We start from the raw sequence: 19376 nt of genomic DNA, 5'->3' as shown, positions 1-19376 counted from the left end.
GGAGTTGATGTGCCAGGAAAGGGGGCTTTCCCTACTTGCTGGGTGACTGGCTTCTTACAGTCCCAGTGCCACTGGCAGTGGTCACGGATGGTGAAATATGCTTCTAGGATTCTAGGGATTTTCGCTTCAAAACAAAATTTGCAGTCCGCCCAAGCCACGGGTAAATTGCTTCTAGATATCAGATCTTGAGGCCACATCTACTTGAGGAGCTGAGAGGGCCTGGAAACCAGACTGCTCCTTTCGGAGGTCACACAAGGACATCTGGTAAGAGGGACTTGTAGGTCCCCTGGATAAATAAAGGACGGGCTGGAACTGAGGGGAAGTTGATTTTTTTTTTCTTTTTTTAACTCACCTACCTGGACATGTCCCTAAGCAAGGACCAAAACTGAGAACCATCCTTTAGTCGCGAAAACAGGGGGGGCTGGGGAGGGGGGGGGAGGCGGAACCAGCGTGGGCAATTCTGAAACCTGTCGAGAGGTGTCTGCCCGGATCGGACTAGAGGCTGCCGTGAAAAATCGGGGTACCCTGGCGTGAAAAGGTCCAGAGGAGGCAAGGGGTGTGTGTGTGTGTGTGTGTGTGTGTGTGTGTGTGTGTGTGTGTGTGTATGGGAGGTGGGGGTAGGGACCCGGTTGTTCCTCTTTTAATTTCATCTGACTCCTAAACTTGGATCATCGCTTTAAGAGTCTAAGATAAATGTCTCTGGACCCCTCCCGGAGTGCTTGGCACAGGGCCAGTTAAACTCTGAGGCCTTACGAGGAACTTTTTGGAAGAATGAGAAGGAAGAAACCCCCCTTGGCTAGGAGAAGCTGGCGTGGTCCCAGGATTTCAGCCCAAGTTGTGAAGTTCGCCCAACCCGATGCTACAATTGCCTGGAGGCCAGCCCTCCTTTCACCCTTCTCCTTTTCCCCTCTTCGATCTGGTTTGGAAAACTGAGGCATTGGGCTCAGCGGTCTCAGGGTGGCTCAACTCTGCCCCTCTCAGAAGGGGAGCTTTCTTTGAAATGGGGACCTTGAGCCAGTCCCAAGTTCACGGCTGAATGTTCCTGAGATCTGCTGCTGCAGCTCGCACACATACATACACGTGCCCACACCACAAACAGGCGCATACATACAATGTACACACACACACACACACTGGAGTGTGCGAGGAACAAGTCTGAGCCTGGAAATGAACTCTTGGATAGGAATATATTGGAGAAAAACACATCAGTATTTAGCCTTAGGAGCTGAAGTCGCGTACCTCTGCCTGTACTCTTCTTGGACCTTTATTTTGAAGGTCTCACTGTGAGCTGTGGGTCCATTCACAACTGCAAAAGCAAGTTACAGCCCTCTAGAGGAAAGGCACCTTCATTTCCTCAGCGCGCTGTAGTGAAATGCACCGTGTATACAGGCAGGGAACCTGACCCCGGTTTAAGCCTAGTTCTGTCTTTTAACCACCTCCTCTGTGACCTTGGACATCACCTCTCTGCGGCTTAGTGTCCTCATCTGCTAAAAGAAGTAGGATGGACTAGAATATATTTTAAATCTCTTTCAACTCTAAAACTTGCGAATTTATTTTTGAAAAAAAAGTCTCTTTGCTTCTTTCTTGAGACAGGCTCTCAGACATTCTGCCTGAAAGAAGCTCCTCTCTCCTTTCTCCTTTCTTTCCTATCTCGTCGTAGTCGTCGTCCTCCACCACTACCACCACCTCCTCCTCCTCCTCCTCCTCTTCCTCCTCCTCCTGCTCCTCCTCCTCCTCCTGCTCCTCCTCCTCCTCCTCTTCCTCCTCCTTCTCCTCTCTCCACTCTCCCCCGCCCCCTCCTCCTCCCAATGCTCCCCGCCAAAAACTGGGAAAACAACTTAATCTGTCAATTGCCACCCACAAGTGCTACCTCAAACTCTAAATACTACTCTGGCGACCGGCACACTACACTCCTTTGGGAGGGGAACTTAGTGTCCTCAGCAAATGGGGAGAACCGTGATCCATGGACGAATTAGGGAGACCCCTGCTTTCATGCATCCTAAATCTACTTCGGGGCATGCCCTCTTGACTAAAGAGAAAAGCACAGTTTGAGAAAGTTTGGTTTATGTGCTGGGAAAGATATGTCTTTAGTCAAGGTATGTCAACGTAGTACATTGCGGGGCTCTGGATTCACGCACCTCTGCAGAGATATCCTGAGCAGGAGTCTATCAGCCGCTTTTGCCTCTCATCCTACTAAAGGAAGCGCTTCTGTCTCTCTGATTAAGCAAAGCATGATTTGTTTCTTTATTTTCCCTATTACAATTCATTTTGGGCAACTGATTTACATTTCACATCGATTCTAAGCATTGAGAGACCACTCTTTAAAAAAAAAGGTATGAGTTTTTTAAATGTAGAAAATAGATATAGAAACACATCCATCTAGATGAAGTGTAGCTCACACACACACACACACACACACTAGGCCCTGATATTCCTTCGATCCAAATCGAGAAGGAATGTTTTCGATTTGGAAGGAGGGAGGGAGGGGAAGAAGGAAGGAAAGAAGGAAGGAGGAAGTAGGGAGGGAAAGAGGGAGGAAGTAGGGGGAGGGAGGGAGAAAAAGCTGTAGATCAAAACCCAGGTGAATTTTTAACGAGAAAGTGGAGCCTCCAGTGGGAATTATTTTGTGTACTGACTCAGGAAACGACACATGTGATTTAATGATACCAGTTGCCAAATAGTCTAATGAAAATCTAATTTATACGCACATATACATATATTGAATATCAAGAGTGTCCGCTAAATAAAGTGACCCACATAGATAGTTACTGCTCATCTTGCACGGTATGGTGGAAATGTAATTACGCATCTTTCCAAAAGAATTGCTTGAATGCTTCGTTCTGCAAGAAAGTCGGTTCAAGCGATGAAGGAAAAGGGCAAGCGAGTGACCGCTTTCGATTCTTTTTGGACACGGTCTCTTTGACCTTGCCCTTGGACGAAGAGCGAAGTGTTGCAAACTCCCCCCCCCCTTTTTTTTTTCTCTTAAGGATCTAGCGCCAATATCCTTCTCCCCATAAGTTCAGTATGCAAAAAGCATTTGTTCCGATGTTCTTTTTCTCCTTCCAGGCATCGCTAACAGGTCCACAGATGTGCCTCTAATTTTATCAGCCGATTAGGCACAGCGTCTTAAAGCACGGAAACTCTTGATCTCTACGAGGACCTTCCTCTTCCGGTGGGGCCTCAATTTGTATCAGTGGAAATTGTCGGGTCTTCATTAATGTCTCCTTTAGACCCCTGCGCTCCTTAGAGTGAAAAGTCCCAGGGCCCTGCTTGTCAGGGGTTCCCTGATTGGTGTAGTTTTCCCTCTCTAGCCCCACCTCGACATCTTTTTTTCTGTTTCTTCAAAGCCTTAGGGAACCCGCACAGACACAGAGGAGCAGGTTATGTGATGCAAACAGCAACAGCTGTAGATCTGGGACCTGCAGTTCCCAGAGTCCAGCACTGCCCTAATCTTTCTTTAGTTTTTCCCACTTCTGGCTCACTCATCCTAGGTTTTCCATCTCCTCTCCCCACCCTTTTGTTGTTCCTCTCTCAATGCTTAAGAGATACGAACACCAGCACCTCCACCAACAAACCACGTATGTAGGAAGGTAGAGGACAGCAGGGAAGTTCCGTGTATAGCTCCATATACCCATTCCTCTCAAAGGACTCAAACTTTCCACTCTGACCTAATCAAGAAAAGAAACTCACTGCCGCATGCAGACCCAAAGACTATTCTTCCAGACCTCCTTTAAACTAATTACAGACATTCTAAAGTAAATGGGGTTTTCTCTTCCAGAAATTAAAGTTATTCCATGCACCTTTCTGTTTAAATACTTTACACTAAAAAATACAGGGTGGAGTAGGGGGCATTCGTCTTAAATAGCTCAGGTGCAAAGCTCTGGAGCCTTAGATCTGGAATGCAGCCGATCCTTTGTCCTCAATTTTGGGGACCATTTTTGTCTTCTCCCACAACTGATATAACTTAGTGTCCAACCCTTCTAGGAGCAATTTCTATTATTGTCCCCCTTCCTTAATTCTCCTGCTTTGCCATTGATTTGTTTCGATTTTTCCGGAGATTCCTCCTCTAAAAAGAGATGATTATATATTTTGAGAATTTTCCCAATTGATTTTCCTTTAAGAAATGGAAGTATAGAGATAGATAGATAGATAGATAGATAGATAGATAGATAGATAGATAGATAGATAGATAGATAGATAGATAGATAGATAGATAGATAAAGTATAAATACAAGACACCCAGAAACAAAGACTAGGAAACTCCCAGTAGTTTCTGGGACAACCAAAGGAGTTATCAGGGTCCAGAGAACAGGGTCAGTTTGCCTATAAAAATTCTATACCAGAAGGTCCGGAGAAGGGAGAGGGGAAGAATGAACAGAAGATCAATATTAGAAAAAAAGGGGAAAAAAAGAACAGAATGCAACTTATCTTCAAGAAAATTGCTAGAAAAAAGACCCAAAACCCCCCAAAATACCTCCCCCAAAGCAACACACATCACCCAACCGCTCTTCCACTCCTTGTTGCTCCAACCTTTCAAACCTGTACCCCTGTATCTCTTTTACGCACTAGACAGTTCCCTAAAACTGGCCGCTGCAAGAGAATGAGAGAACCTATTTTTGTTTTGCATTTGTATTTGTTTCTTAAATTTCGATCTCAATCGAGCGATCCGTCCCCTCCAGTTTTATCTTTTTCTCTTTCTGTTATGTATGAATCGGCTAGGGAAATTGGAAACGGGGCTGGGAGAAATGGGCAAGAAGGAGGGAGGTAAAAAATAAAAACTCCGAAGAAGGCGTGAACGCAGAGCGGTGAGTGTGTCAATCAAAGGGTTTTGTGTCTCCTTGGCTCCTGAGGGTCCATAGCAGAGGTGTCCCAGGGTGGCACCACAATGAATATGAATAGGAGTCCTTGCTAAATGGGACAGTCAAAGCGCACCGCCCTGAATGATGGCACGTCATCCTAACCAGACCAGTATAGATAGGAGGGCTCCTTTTGTCTCTTTTCTCTGCGGCAGCTCTATAAAAGCCCCTCTATTTCAGCGTGAGGTTAGTTCAAGCACACACCAACTAGCTGTCCAGGAAAGACTGACTAACCAGAGAGAGGGGAGGGAGAGAGGAGAGGACGAGTTCCCTCCGTTTTGCTTCTGTCTTGCAGCTGAGAAGTGGGTTCTTGTGTAGTTGGGATTTTTTAAAAGACTGATTTTCTTTGCTTTGATTGCCACCATCCCCCCTAAAAAGCCTCCTGATAGCAGGGATCCCCTCTAATAAAATGAATTCTGACTCAAGCTCTGTCTCCAGCAGAGCTTCCTCTCCGGACATGGATGAGATGTACCTGAGAGAGCATCATCACCATCACCACCATCACCACCAGGATAGCCGCCTCAACTCGGTCTCCTCCACCCAGGGGGACCTGGTGCAGAAGATGTCTGGGGAAGGCCTCTCCCGCAGCGGCTCCAAAGCCGGAGGCGAGAGCAGCAAATACAAAATCAAAAAGCAGCTCTCAGAGCAGGACCTGCAGCAGCTCCGGCTGAAGATCAACGGGAGGGAGCGCAAAAGGATGCACGATCTAAACCTCGCCATGGACGGACTTCGAGAGGTCATGCCCTACGCCCACGGGCCCTCGGTTAGGAAGCTGTCCAAAATCGCCACCCTCCTGCTGGCCAGAAACTACATCTTGATGCTCACCAGCTCCCTGGAGGAGATGAAGAGGTTGGTGGGCGAGATCTATGGGGGGCATCATTCCGCTTTCCACTGCGGGACTGTCGGGCACTCTGCGGGACACCCAACCCACGCGGCCAACGCCGTGCACCAGGTGCATCCCATTCTAGGCAGCGCTCTCTCTTCCACCAACACCTCTTCGCCACTCTCAGCGTCCCTCCCCGGAATTGGCACCATCCGGCCGCCCCACTCTCTGCTCAAAGCCCCCTCCACACCTCCGGCCTTGCAGCTGGGCAGCGGCTTTCAGCATTGGGCGGGACTGCCGTGCCCTTGCACTATCTGCCAGATGCCCCCGCCGCCTCACCTGTCCGCCCTCACCACGGCCAACATGGCCCGCCTGTCCGCGGAATCCAAGGACTTGCTCAAGTGACCCATGGCCCCCAGACTGGAGAGGATTCCAGGAAGAAGAGGGGTAGGGAGCGAGAGATGGCCGGAGGTGCAGGAGAGACCCTGAACCTCGGGCGCCCTTTGAGATGCCAGAGAAAACACTTTAAACTGGGGAGGGGGGAACAAATCTGCCCGTGGTGTTGTAGGGGATTCGAACAAGACGTCCTGTGTTTGCATGCATGCTTCTTTTGGCCATTGAAGCCACTTGCCACATGGTCTTGTCAAAAACTACATTTATTGTATAAACAGGGATGAGGGTAGTGAGAAAAAAAATCGACCTTGAAAAGGTAATATCCTAGTTGGATCCTCGGGCTCTGTTTTCTTACTTGGGGGTGGGGGGCGGGGGGAGAGAGATATATCCCTAATGTGAATCAGCAATGTATATATGTCATTGAAATGGATGCAATTCTGATCATCACTGTACGTACTATCCACAGGTTCCTAGACTTCCTTTGAAACTAAACTCAATTTCAGGATCTCTTCCGCTGCGGGGTCCAGGGAGTGGATGCTCCTTTGAACATAGGTCAAAAGAATGCTTGCATGCTTCTCAATGAATCTCGTTTATTGTGCCCTGGCCTTGGTGCCACGCTCCTTGTAACAAGGATTTACTCGTGAATTCTCGGAAGTATTCCATAGTCTGGTCTGTGGCAGTTTGAAACGAAAACGGGGACATCTAGTGCTCTTGAGCACTCACGCACACCCTCCTCGGTCCCCCTTCCTCTCTCCGACGGAATATGAACTCTGCTGGCAGTTCTAGGGGCAGGCATTTCAGCCGCCTGGGCGCCCCCAACCCCCACCCCGCATTCTCACTCCTACCCCTTCTTGGCCCTCATCTCCCTTGCTCAGCTCTTGTGCATGCAGGGTCGGCTCTGACAGGAAAGCAATCGGTATTATCAGATTTGAAAACTTTGGGGTGTTTTGGGGTTCATTTTGTGTTGTTCCGAGGGGGCTGGAGTTCTGTTTGGTTTTCCTGGGCATTTGCTTGAAATATTTTGTTAGGGCCTCAAAGACAATGCGTGTCTTTATTTTTTATATATTCTTGATAACTATCGATATATTTATTATTGACCAGTGTTTCTGGATGAGATTTCAAATAAAATGGAAAAAAAAACTTTACAATTCTGGCTTTGCCTTTGCCTTAAATTTTAGGAAAAGAGGGAAAATATAAAGGTGAAAAGAGTGTGTTCATTTGGTGGGGAAGAAGTAAGGGGGATTATAATTTCTCTAATCCCACGCAGGGAATGAAAACAGTTGTATAGAAGGAACTGATCGTCCATTAACCCTCAACTATTAAGACTATATATACTACATATACATATACACACATATATATACAATACATATGTAGTACCCATATATAACCCCATATGTAACAAAATATGCATATATGTATGTGTATATATGTATATGTATGTGTGTATACATATACATATATAAGTATATACAATCTCTGTATTACACAATCCTAAATCTCTTTCTGGGCATTGTTTAAAGATACTCTTTTGTGGTCTAATACTGTTTAAGTTTTTTCTCTCCCCACAGTAAGCAAGGTTGCCAACTCATCAAATGGGGGTATAGTAAACTGGAGTACTAGAGTGGCAGAAATCAGAGGCAGAATGGCAAGTGTGAGACCCTATGCTGACAACCAACAGAGAAAACAAACAAACAAAGCTGTAAGTAACTTTCTTCTACTTTATAGCTGATGCTTCAAATTGGAACTCCAGTTTATCATGTTTTCCCTCAATTTAAAAATTAATTAATGCTTTTAGAACTCTAACTCCCCCACACTTGTGCCTCCTACCAATCCACTCCAACCCCCAGTAGCTTATTCTCCTGAGAAAAGAGAATAAAGCTCCCCTTTGTAAATGATGTTCTGGGGTTAATTCTAATGACCACAGAAGCCACCTAGTTCCCCTGGCTTGTAGATTTATAGCAGGAATCTCTAACTTCTTTTTTCCCCCTCCCATTGAGGGCCTGGAGGGCTAAATAAGAAGAGGTAGCTGTTTTCCTACTGAACAATTTCCTCTTTACTCCCCCTTCCCTTTTTATCAGTTTTTTTTTCTTAATAAAGGCAAAGAGGTTTGCTGGGGGAATGATTTTTAGAGGCATAAGGAAATCTAGAGACAATGTTCACTGAATATTTCACAGCTGGCACCTGGCCCTGCTTCCCACTGAAATTTTCACTTAATTTTCATGGAATATACCCCAATAAATTCAGGATGACATATAAATACTCTCTCTCTCTCTCTCTCTCTCTCTCTCTCTCTCTCTCTCTCTCTCTCTCTCTCTCTCTCTCTCTCTCTCTGTCTCTCTCTGTCTCTCTGTCTCTGTCTCTGTCTCTCTCTCTCTCCTCCCCTCCCCTCTCCTCTTTCCTCCCCTTCCCTTGCCTCTTCTTTTCTCTCTTCCTCTTCACACTGTAGAACTTTCTTCCCACTTTCTCTGCCCTCTTGAGATTTCTCTGCAAGATGATGGAATTGCCACACAGACTTGACATGTAAAACATTTTTTTTTCCTTTCCTTTCCTTTCCTTTCCTTTCCTTTCCTTTCCTTTCCTTTCCTTTCCTTTCCTCTCCTTTCCTTTCCTTTCCTCTCCTTTCCTTTCCTCTCCTCTCCTCTCCTCTCCTCTCCTCTCCTCTCCTCTCCTCTCCTCTCCTCTCCTCTCCTCTCCTCTCCTCTCCTCTCCTCTCCTCTCCTCTCCTCTCCTCTCCTCTCCTCTCCTCTCCTCTCCTCTCCTCTCCTCTCCTCTCCTCTCCTCTCCTCTCCTCTCCTCTCCTCTCCTCTCCTTTCCTTTCCTCTCCTCCCCTCTCCTCTCCTCTCCTCCCCTCCCCTCCCCTCCCCTCCCCTCCCCTCCCCTCCCCTCCTCTCCCCTCCCCTCCTCTCCCCTCCCCTCCCCTCCTCTCCCCTCCTCTCCCCTCCTCTCCCCTCCTCTCCCCTCCTCTCCCCTCCTCTCCCCTCCTCTCCCCTCCTCTCCTCTCCTCTCCTCTCCTCTCCTCTCCTCTCCTCTCCTCTCCTCTCCTCTCCTCTCCTCTCCTCTCCTCTCCTCTCCTCTCCTCTCCTCTCCTCTCCTCTCCCCTCCTCTCCTCTCCCCTCCCCTCCCCTCCTCTCCTCTCCTCTCCTCTCCTCTCCTCTCCTCTCCTCTCCTCTCCTCTCCTCTCCTCTCCTCTCCTCTCCTCTCCTCTCCTCTTCTTTCCTGTTACCTTAATAAGGACAGGTGCAAATGGCACAGATTTCAGAGAAACCAAAGGATATCTGCATCGATGTGGGTCTGAAGGTCTCTGGTTCCCCGCTATCCCCAAAGACTGCCTGTAGAGTCAGTGGGACGGGGGTGAAGGATGTAGTGATGATTGGGGGTGGAAGAAAGGAGAGTCTCCACTGGGTTTAGACAGACAAATGGGGGAATAATGGTCTGTTTCCCTTGGGTGATTCATTTCACTGGATGAGGAAGGAGATGCTGAGGATTTATTTGAAACGAGCACAAGACAGCCACAGAGCCTTTCCCTATGAGTTTATTATTTAGAAAGAAGAAAGGGAAGTGTTTCGTTAATCAGAAAAATAGGCTCCTTACTCTCACTAAGGCATCTCATATCTGCCTTTTTTTTTTTTAATTTTGAAAAGCTTCTTTGAGATTTGCTTGCAGGTACCTGTGTAGCCTTGGTCTTCTCCCTTCTTCTCCAGGGAAAAGTTAGACTATACGTCACCTGGAGACTTAGGCATAAATTTTACTGATTTCATTGAATCCTAGAATGTTCCACCAAAAAGGACATTAAAGATCATGTAGTCCAGCCCTCGAATTCTGGTCTCTCAGCTGGCCCCTAGTCCTTTTTTTCAGTAGTCCTATGCTCTTTCGGCAGTTAAGTCAATGATTTTGAAACGAACAATCTCCCAACTCAGTGGTATTCTTCTGCACCGGCGGTTTACTCCAGTGGTTGCTGGGCTACTGCTATTATATTTGGATAAAGAATCCCACCAAGCTCCCTAAATTCCCATGAGCCGGTAAGCTGTTAAAGAGAACAGCTGAAAGGCGAGCTTCTTGGCTAATTTAGATAGGAAGAGCCTTGGGAGTAGATGAGAAAGAGGGTGGACTTTGGGAGGGACTCTCTAGCTGATCTGAAAACTGAGGACTAGTTTTTAAAGTTGTCACAGTTCCCATAAAAAAATGAGGTCAATAATCAGAACTGCTGTCCCTTTTTGTGAGTCTTTTAACTTTGATAGTAGTTACAGACAGATGGGGGTTAAATTGTGAGAGAGAGAAATATCCCTTAACGGAAAAGTAAAAACCTTATGAAACAAACAGGTAAAGTGAGCCTTATTGACAGATTTCTCTAGGCTCAACAAGAAAATTTGATATTAATCTTTTCATAAAAAAATAAAACAAAACTTGATACTGGGGGTTCATTGTGAATACCTACTGTAGCGTGGGTTAGGTCCACAGGTTTGTGTACCTTTCGCTTCCATAATTTATAGATATTATTAAATTCTCCACCAAATCGTCTCAGGAACAAGGTAACTTGGCATTACCCTCACTTAGAGTAAAAAGGGAGAAGAGCTTCAAACCAGTTTGAATGCCATGATGCCAATTCTTCTTACTTTAAAAGTTCGAAGTAGCTTTACTTCTTGGTCTATAAAATTTATGGCTAAATCTATGATCCCATAAATGTGATCATAGGGCTGTATGCAATCCATGCTTTTTCTAAAGTGAAGAATGGAAATCAAAGATTTACAAACCTATCAGGACAAGTGATCAGATAATTTAAAAAGATACTAGCTCAAGTGTGGATTATACTTGCAAAAGTCGGGCAGGGAGAAGTTTGTTTGGGTTTTTTTTTCTTCCTTAAGAACATCTCATGCCAGAGACAAAACCTTTAGATTCCTTTCTTATATCTCCCAACTTCAATGGGACACTTTTTAAGCTGGTGAACTGGGACAGAACTTCTCTAGGATTGATGCTAGGGAATCCTTGTGACTCCTCATGCTTTACCAGTTTAGCACATAGATTTTTCCACCCAGAGGAAAGACCACAATTCCACAATTAAAAGCACTATGCAGGTAGGATTGCAGAAAGCTCCAGAATTATTTCTTTCCCACTTATTCTCCCTGTCCCTCTCCCCTAAGCTCATCACCCAAAACATAGCTATTTTTTTATTGTTCCTTCCTTGCCTCAGTTTTCAGGTTCATCCACTTCCTTGCTCGGTTAGGCAAGTGTTTAAAACATACCATAGGCAAATAAGCATGTGTAAATAATAAACACACGATAGATATAGATATAGATATATGGAAGAACATGTATTTTATGTATGCATGTGTGTGCGTACATGACACTTCCTTATATAAACAGCTCAGTAGATGTTTGTGTACATATATGTAGACACACACATATACAAACTTCTATATATCTATATATGTATCTTAAATAGAGCATGTCCTTATTTCCATTTGCTCCTACCTCCCCAGCTAGAAGGGGATTCTGGTGCAGGAACTTGGGTTGGAAATTTGCAGGTTCCTACCTAGGCATAGAGAGTCTTCTAAAACACAACTTAAGTTCCTACTAGGGAATGCATCATGACTGTGGCCAGTGCCGAAGCAGGGTCCAGGTCTTTACCAAGGGTTCTGCTGCTAGCATCCGACAACCTCCAGTCTCTTCCTTTCACTCTGTTGTGGAGAGCCCATTCCCACAGACAGGTCCTACTCTTTGGGCCCCCTTGTAGGGCAGGGCATGGCAGGCCGAAGGGGCCTCTGCTTAGTAAACGAGCATTTATTAAACAATTACTGTGTGCTAGGGAAACATTGCAGGTGAAACAAAGTAGAAGAGGAGCCTGCTGCATTGTCGCTCCAGAAAGAGAGCTCAAAGAAAACTTGCTCAGGTGCCTGGAGGACGATCTCCTTTCCCAAAGCCCTCAGTTTCCTATCCTTAGAGCTCACTGGAGTCTCCCCTGGAGACTGTCTCTTAGACCCTAGACCAGCTCCTACAAGATGTCCCCTTGGATCCGGACCTATAAATCAATACCTCTCCCAAATCCTTCGGGACACTCTCCCTAACTGGACATTCACACGGGTCTCTCTAGGGGTAAGGCCCTGACTTGTTCTCAAGTTAGTGCCTACACTGGCCTTCACTGAAGCCGCTGAAAAGGAAACAGAAGGGATGCGGAAGGGGAAGAGGGCCTGGCAAGAGCGATAACCGTGAAGCCTTCGAAGTTACCGAGGCTCTAGAGGAGCCAGCCCCGATTTCGGACTTGGAGCCCGTCCGTTCTCCAGAACCCAGAGTTCTAGCCTCATTTTCCTAGCAGAACAATCACAGTATAACAAGTGAGAGGAAGAATCTTGTAAAAGAGAACATATGCGTGAAATAGGCATTAAATAGGCACCTGCATAAAAATATTGACAAATGGTATACCTAAGAACTGTCCATTTACTGCTTGATGGGAGATACTGTACTCATCACTTGCACACACACACACACACACACACATTCGTGCACTCAGGCACACATGCACACACATAACTAACAATGCATATATACATTAACATACATAAACACACGCCTGTGTACTTATGCATGCATACCTATGCCCAGATGCAATAAATATAAATGTACACAGAGTTTTCCCATCTTCCATAAATTTAATGGACTTCCAGCTAAGCAATTCTGGAGTTTCCATTACAAGTTTGTGCCCCCTAGTAGCTGATCGGTTTCCTAACTTTCCGGGTGCCTGTGGCCTGGGGCTGGAAGTAGGTCTGGGGGCGTGGAGGGCACCGTCTTGGGAAACAGGAGTTAGGGAGCGAACTGGGGGGGGGATAAGTAGTGAGTGGGGTGCTTCCGTGACTGTAGTTGTTTCCACTTTGGAACCCTCAGTTGGTCCCTCGGTGCTTTCCCTGGATCCCGACTGCAGGAAAAGAGAGGCTTTCTGTCTGCGGGCTAGACAGAGTCGTACGAAAGGCTTTTCCGAGTTTTGAGTACAGCTACCCACTAGTGCGCGAAACTCAGATGGACAAAGTGTGTGTATGTGTGTGTGTGTGTGTTTGTGTTACTGTTTGTGTGCGTCCAAATGTACGCACGGTTTTATGAGGAAGGATGTTAAGAGGCTGGGGTGAGGAAGGCTTACAATCAGAAAATATTCGGCCAGAGTAGCTTGCGGGCGAATACGCAATAGCCTCGGGTCCAGTCGAGCGAGGCACACACAAATTTCCAATCCCGCACAGCCCAATCCTAATTTATCAGCTGATCTGTCCAGACAATGTTAACTGTTCCTGTAGTCTCCTGGATTTGGCTGCTGTTGTGTCCAGCAAGAAAGGGTTACCGGTTCCTAGCAAACCGAAATGGGACAAGGAAGGGCCTGAGTAACTTAATGCATTCATTCTGAACTTTCTCTTTCTCCCATCCCTCTCAGTCAATTACTCTGGCTACTTGGGCAGGGATTGGCCCTCTAGAAGAATTCTCTGAAAGGCGTATGCTGAAGGTTGCTGGAGGTTGCTGGAGGTTGGGGGGAGAGGGAGGGAGGAAGGGAGAGAGAGGAGAGAGAGAGGGGAGGGGGGAGAGAGAGAGGGGGGTGGGGAGAGAAAGAGAGAGAGAGAGAGAGAGAGAGAGAGAGAGAGAGAGAGAGAGATGTTTTCAAAAATATAAGGCAAGAAGGGTCAAACACCTTTATTATCAAAACAAACAAAAAAGACCCTCAGAATAATTCCAATCATGTGGACGTTGAAAGAAAATAGAACGGGAAATCTGTATGGCTTGTTCTTCATCGCTTTTCCCTTTTCCCCTTTCCAGGGTGTTTTGGAATATTACAAGTCTTTGTAAAGTGTAAAACTCCATGTACTTTTAATCTGTGATGATTATATATTTCAATTTTGCAAAACGTTTATACAGATCTATATTCGGGATAAGTGTAGAGAAATGGAATTTAATTCCATGTCCATATGCTTATTTCTCTTCAACATTGTCATCCATCGTGGATCACAGCGAGAGGCAGGAATGGTATTTGCCACCACCAATTTGGGCCCACTGTTAGTCTACCTGTGGCTCAAGTGCCTTCTCTTTTAGTTTCTCCCCAAAAGTGACCAACTCTCCAAAATCCCTCTTTTCCAACCCCAAAGCGTAGAGAGTGATCAGAGGACCAGAGAGAAGACCATAGGGAGGACAGTGAGCCTGGTGAGAGGCAAATGAAAGGTGTAGTGGAAAATAAAAGTAAGGCGCTCCTCTCTCTCTCTCTCTCTCTCTCTCTCTCTCTCTCTCTCTCTCTCTCTCTCTCTCTCTCTCTCTCTCTCTCTCTCTCTCTCCTTTACTCACTGGTTAAGTTTGTTGTTGTTGTTTGTTTTTTACTCTCTGAGACTCCGATGGAAATCCTGTGCTGGAGTCCTTCTCTGAGAGATTGAACCAGACCACTTTCCCCAGCACCTCATGGCTCTTTCATGTGTCTAGTCCCCTCCGAGCTTCATGCACTCTCGGCCCTCATTCCTTCTAGTCCCCACCCTGCGATCTAAGCACAGAGCGGAAAGCTGTAGTTTACATCCCTGGGAAAATGTAACCTGTGGACATCCCACTGGCCTAAGCTGTCTCCAGTGAGTGGAAGCGACTTTAACAACCGTAGGTCAGCTTTAAGAAGCCCTAGCATTACTGACATTCTCGCAGGGGTAGCAACCCTCTCCAGTCGCTGCCAAACTCCTTCTCTTCCGAGAGATAAGTTAGGGGCCCCTCCTGTCTACAGATTCTCATTTACCTAGGGCGGAGACCTTTTAGAAAGGTTCCATTCTTGCCCCTCGGGTCTATGAAGACATCACCTTCCCTCTCCGCAAACCTGGAGCGAATAAACAGCAAAAGATTAATATAGTCATTCAAACACGCACGCAGACAGAGCAAATCCAACAGCAGTGCTGAAGTAGGTGTTTCTGCAGTATTGGTCATGCTTTTCCTTCCCAGCCTTGGGGAATGAAGCTTTGAACTCGGTGGCTTCACCCTTATTTTGTTAGCCTCCTCAAACGAGAGTGGGAGCGTTGCAGATGCCTTTGATTAATATGGAAATAAAAGGCAGCAATTGCGGCCGGACTTAGTTTTCAGGGCAGTAGGTTAAAGATTTATTGACACCGAGATGAACACCAAGTCTGGGAGTATCTCAGTAATTCATGTCCCCATCACTTATTACTAAATGAGCAAATCGTTTTTCTTTGAACCACTGAAAAAAAAAATAATAAGGCGGGGTTGGGGTGGGGGCAGAAGGGGGTGGGAGAAGATCTTTTTTTAATGGGATCCAAGTGATTGCCCTCCCATCCCCGTTGTCCCCTGAGCTGCTGAAACTCTGCATATCAGCACCAGGGTTCACCAGGCGGTGTTCTAAACATAAAACAATCCAGTAATTTCCTTCAAGAACAAAAGTTCTCAAAGAAATGACCTGCAAGGAATCCCCCTCAATAGAGCAGTAGAGACTTAATGGTCTGTTAATTACTCTATCTCGGCAGGGGGAGGAAAGTTTTCAAATGGAGTGTTGCAAACCCTCTGTTGATTGAAGATGTGGTTTGTCCCCAAATGTTACAGCTGGGTTTGGCCCATTCAAAAAGCAGACAAAACAAAATCGTTGATAAATAATCCTACCTAGAACACGGAGCTTCAGTAGTTAATTGCTAGATGCTGCCCTGTATCCATAGGACTGGGGTGGGCTGGGGTGCTTTTCTGTAGCTCCAATGTGTTTTAGGACTTGAAAGATTTTCTTGTCACAAGTGATAAAGGCTGAATCACTGAATCTGCCCCCAAGATCTTTCTGTTAATCCTTCTTTCCTCTTACGATCGGACTGCACACCTTTTCAAAGGCTCATTTTGGAACTAAATAAGGTTTGTTTCACCACATCGTATGTTTCCCTTACATAAGCACAAAAAGGAGGATAATAAACGCTTGATTTTTCCCAGTCATCTTCATTTCTATGAGTGTAAGACTATGAAGACAGAATAAAGTATAATAGGATGTTGAGAGGAATAAATAGTGTAACAAAAATAAACAGGAGATAATTGGGGGTAATTAGTTCCTGGCAATTTGAAATGTACCAGTTACATGGGATTCTTGAAAAACCTCTAAAATCATGAAATAATAAGGTGTTCCTTATTCTATTTTTTTTTACTGAAATACTCTGCTCTAAGAACAGATGTGTATACTCAAGAGAATTTGTGTATCAGAGAGAACCAATGGATGATACAATTGGCAGATACAGTTTGACTGATGCAATTTGTTCATCCCTTTGTCAATAAATCAGTGAACATATATTTATTAAGCATTTATTACATGTACCAGACACTAAACTAGATACTGGGCATACAGAATCAAAGAATGAAATAATTCCTACCCTCAAAGAGCTTACTTGTGGCACACACACACACACACACACAAGCACACACACTCTTAATTGAAGGACACAAGTACATATATAGATATAGAATAAATATATGAGATTAAAATACAAAATAGTTGTAGGGGAGGGCACTAGGAATTAAGAGATATCAAGAAAGGATTCATGTAGAAGATGGTGCCTGATTTTCATCTTGAAGGAAGAGAGGGTTCCTATGAGACAGAGATGAAGAAGGAGTGCATTCCAGGTATGGGAGACGGCTGGTGGAAAGGCAGGGAGATGGGAGATGAAGTACCACGTGTGAGGAACAGAGAAGGTTAATTTGGTGGATCTTAGATGTGAGGAAAAGAAAAGTATTGAATCTGATGTCCTAATCCTCTCTTCCTCCTTTATCTAGTAAAATTATTACAGGTTGTTTTGGTTTAATTTTGGTTGGGTGGACCTGGCCAGAGAAATCTGATTTAAAGCATCCACAAGCATGAATTTAAGCTGGGAAATATTTGGGTGATTTGAAATTTTTTTTCTGACCAAAACAGAGAAAGCAACTTGGTAGCTAAATGAATTGAGTCATATTTTAAAGTGTCTTTGCTACAGAGAACTGTGAAGCAGGTAGACTCAATGTCTACTTCGCAGAAAGTAGCAGGAATCATTTTTTAGTCTTTTGTCTGTATTAGAATGTCTGTTGAATTGAATCAAGATAGAGAACCAGGTCTGGTTTTCATGAGTTCAAATACAGTCTTGGACACTTAACAGGTATGTGACCCTGGGCAAGTCATTTAACCCTATTAGTTTCTTTATCTGTAAAATAAGCTGAGAAGGAAATGTCAAATCACTCCAGTATCTTTGCCAAGAAAAACCCCAAATAGGGTCACAAAGAGTCAAACATAACTGAAAAATGATTCATACCTTCTTTCTTCCCATCCCCTTCCCTGTTAGATGGTTCTGTCTATCCAAACCTTAGACCCCACTCCTAATCCTCAGAGTTCCAATGAATGTTGAAAACGAAAAGTGGTGTGAACAATTCTATTCTTATATCGACTGAAGGAATCTTATTAAGGAATTATTCACAGATGAATAGAGAAGCTGTACATATGTCGTCTACACGACACATATTTGGCAATTCAACAGCATATTTGAGCCAGGTGAAACATTAAAGATTATCCAATTATGGCAAAATAGAATTTTGCTTTTTAGTGAGCCTCACTTTCCCAGAGTTCCAGACTTATAATATACAGGACTCTATACTTATAATGCTGCTTTGTGGAACCCCCACCTTGTAAAAGAAATACCTCAGGATTGTTTGAGTTAAACAACCCTTCCATTTGGTAAAGCTCATGTCCTCTTCAAGATAACTTTTCAGTCCTACACACATGTAACCCAGGCTAGCCTTTTGAGCATGCCCAGTTTGGCTAAAATGGAGGCTCTGCATTCCCTAGGTAAGAGTAGCTTCCTTGATTGGCTGACTGTGTCTTTAAAAGTGAAGAAATTGAGCCATTTTCTATTTTTTACTATCTTTTCAGCTGCACTTTTTTGCTGACTCCTATCTGCTGAGCCTAGCATAGACTCCATGAACCAAACTAGTGAGAGTGCTTCCCCTGCTCTCTCTTTTTTTTTAACTGTGGCTCTGAAAAAATGGATGGGAGTGCGGATGGGGAGGATTTGTTTCTGTTTTCTATTGTTTGGTCCTCATTTTCAGATACCAGAGATGACCCCTATGGAACCTGGGAATTGGACCCATGGCAACATTGGAGGCAGGACTGCAGGTGGGGCCTGGGACTTGAGCCTGGGTTTTGGTATTTGGATCTGAGACTATAGGTGTCCTATAGGAACTGAGCCAATCTATGAACCTAATCCTCTTTCCCTCCCCAGGGACTGAGGTGCTGCAAAGGGAGTCGGGGGATTATCCTCCCTCTTGGTAGAGGGAATGGTAAAGGGATTAAGTTTGTATATTTATAATCATACCTTCTTTCTTTTGTACAATATCCCATGTTATACACATATTTCCTTGGGTTTAGGAAAGGGGGAAAGCACAGGGGTTCACTAGTACATGATTTTCCTGAATTTCTACAATCCTCATAATTTACATTTACCAGTGATAAACAAGATCCAGGCTTTACCCTGGCTCTGTCCCTAGTCCTAGCATCTATCTGATTGGTTAAGGATCTCTTTCTCTTATCCAAGAACCACTTTGCTTGGTCCATGACCTTCCTTGCTGGTCTGGGGGTCTCCTCTGTGTTTTGCCCTGGGTGCTCCAATAATGTCAATGAATGTTCCTGCAACTTCCAGTTTTACCCCAAGAACTCTTTGATGCTGCCTGACTGCTGCCTCCATTCATCTATTACTATTCTGTGGCCACAAGAATGCTTAGACATCCTTCCAGGAAACTCTGTGTGTGTGGGGGGGTGGGGTGTCTGTGAGAGAAACAGAGAAAGGCAGAGACAGAGAGAGACAGAGATGGAGGGAGAGAGAGAGAGAGAGAGACAGAGAACCAATCAACATTTACTTTTTCCATCATAGCTACAATGACATATATAGGGTGATACCCCAGAGTGCTTTCAATTTGCATTTCTCTCATTAATAGTTTGAAATATTTATATTACTGTTGAAAGTTTGTATTCTTCTTGGGGGACTATTAGTTCATATCTTTGTATCACTAATCTATTAAGGAATGCCTCTTAGTCTTATAGATTTGTGTTGATTCCCTATAGAATTTTTATTCCATGTTTTTATCAGAAGTGTTTTATCAAAATATTTCCCCACAATCCATAACTTACTTATTCTGGATGCATTGGTTTTGTTCTTGGGCAACATCTATTTCAAAAGACTCTCCTAAATCAAAGGAATGCTCATCAACTGGGGAATGGATAAATCAGCTGTGGTATATGATGGTGATAGAATATTATTGTGCTATAAGAAATGACAAGCAGGATGATTTCAGAAAGACCTGGA

At 44.8% G+C, this 19376-nt stretch overlaps 1 protein-coding gene across 1 annotated transcript; it reads left to right on the top strand.

Annotated features, from left to right (window-relative positions):
- The first annotated feature begins 5265 nt into the window (after nucleotides 1-5265).
- Nucleotides 5266-6084, top strand: OLIG3 (oligodendrocyte transcription factor 3). Its single transcript, XM_043964471.1, has one exon. It carries the CDS (start codon nucleotides 5266-5268, stop codon nucleotides 6082-6084), a length of 819 nt encoding a protein of 272 aa, XP_043820406.1.
- Nucleotides 6085-19376: the final 13292 nt, after the last annotated feature.

Source organism: Dromiciops gliroides, chromosome 4 (assembly GCF_019393635.1).
Source record: "Dromiciops gliroides isolate mDroGli1 chromosome 4, mDroGli1.pri, whole genome shotgun sequence".
NCBI lineage: Eukaryota > Metazoa > Chordata > Mammalia > Microbiotheria > Microbiotheriidae > Dromiciops > Dromiciops gliroides.
Note: the sequence above shows the minus strand (reverse complement) of the source record. Positions and strands in the feature narration are given on the sequence as shown.

Bases quoted from the DNA above. Each gene is read 5' to 3' on its own strand.
- OLIG3 (XM_043964471.1), top strand. From the start codon at position 5,266: ATGAATTCTGACTCAAGCTCTGTCTCCAGCAGAGCTTCCTCTCCGGAC.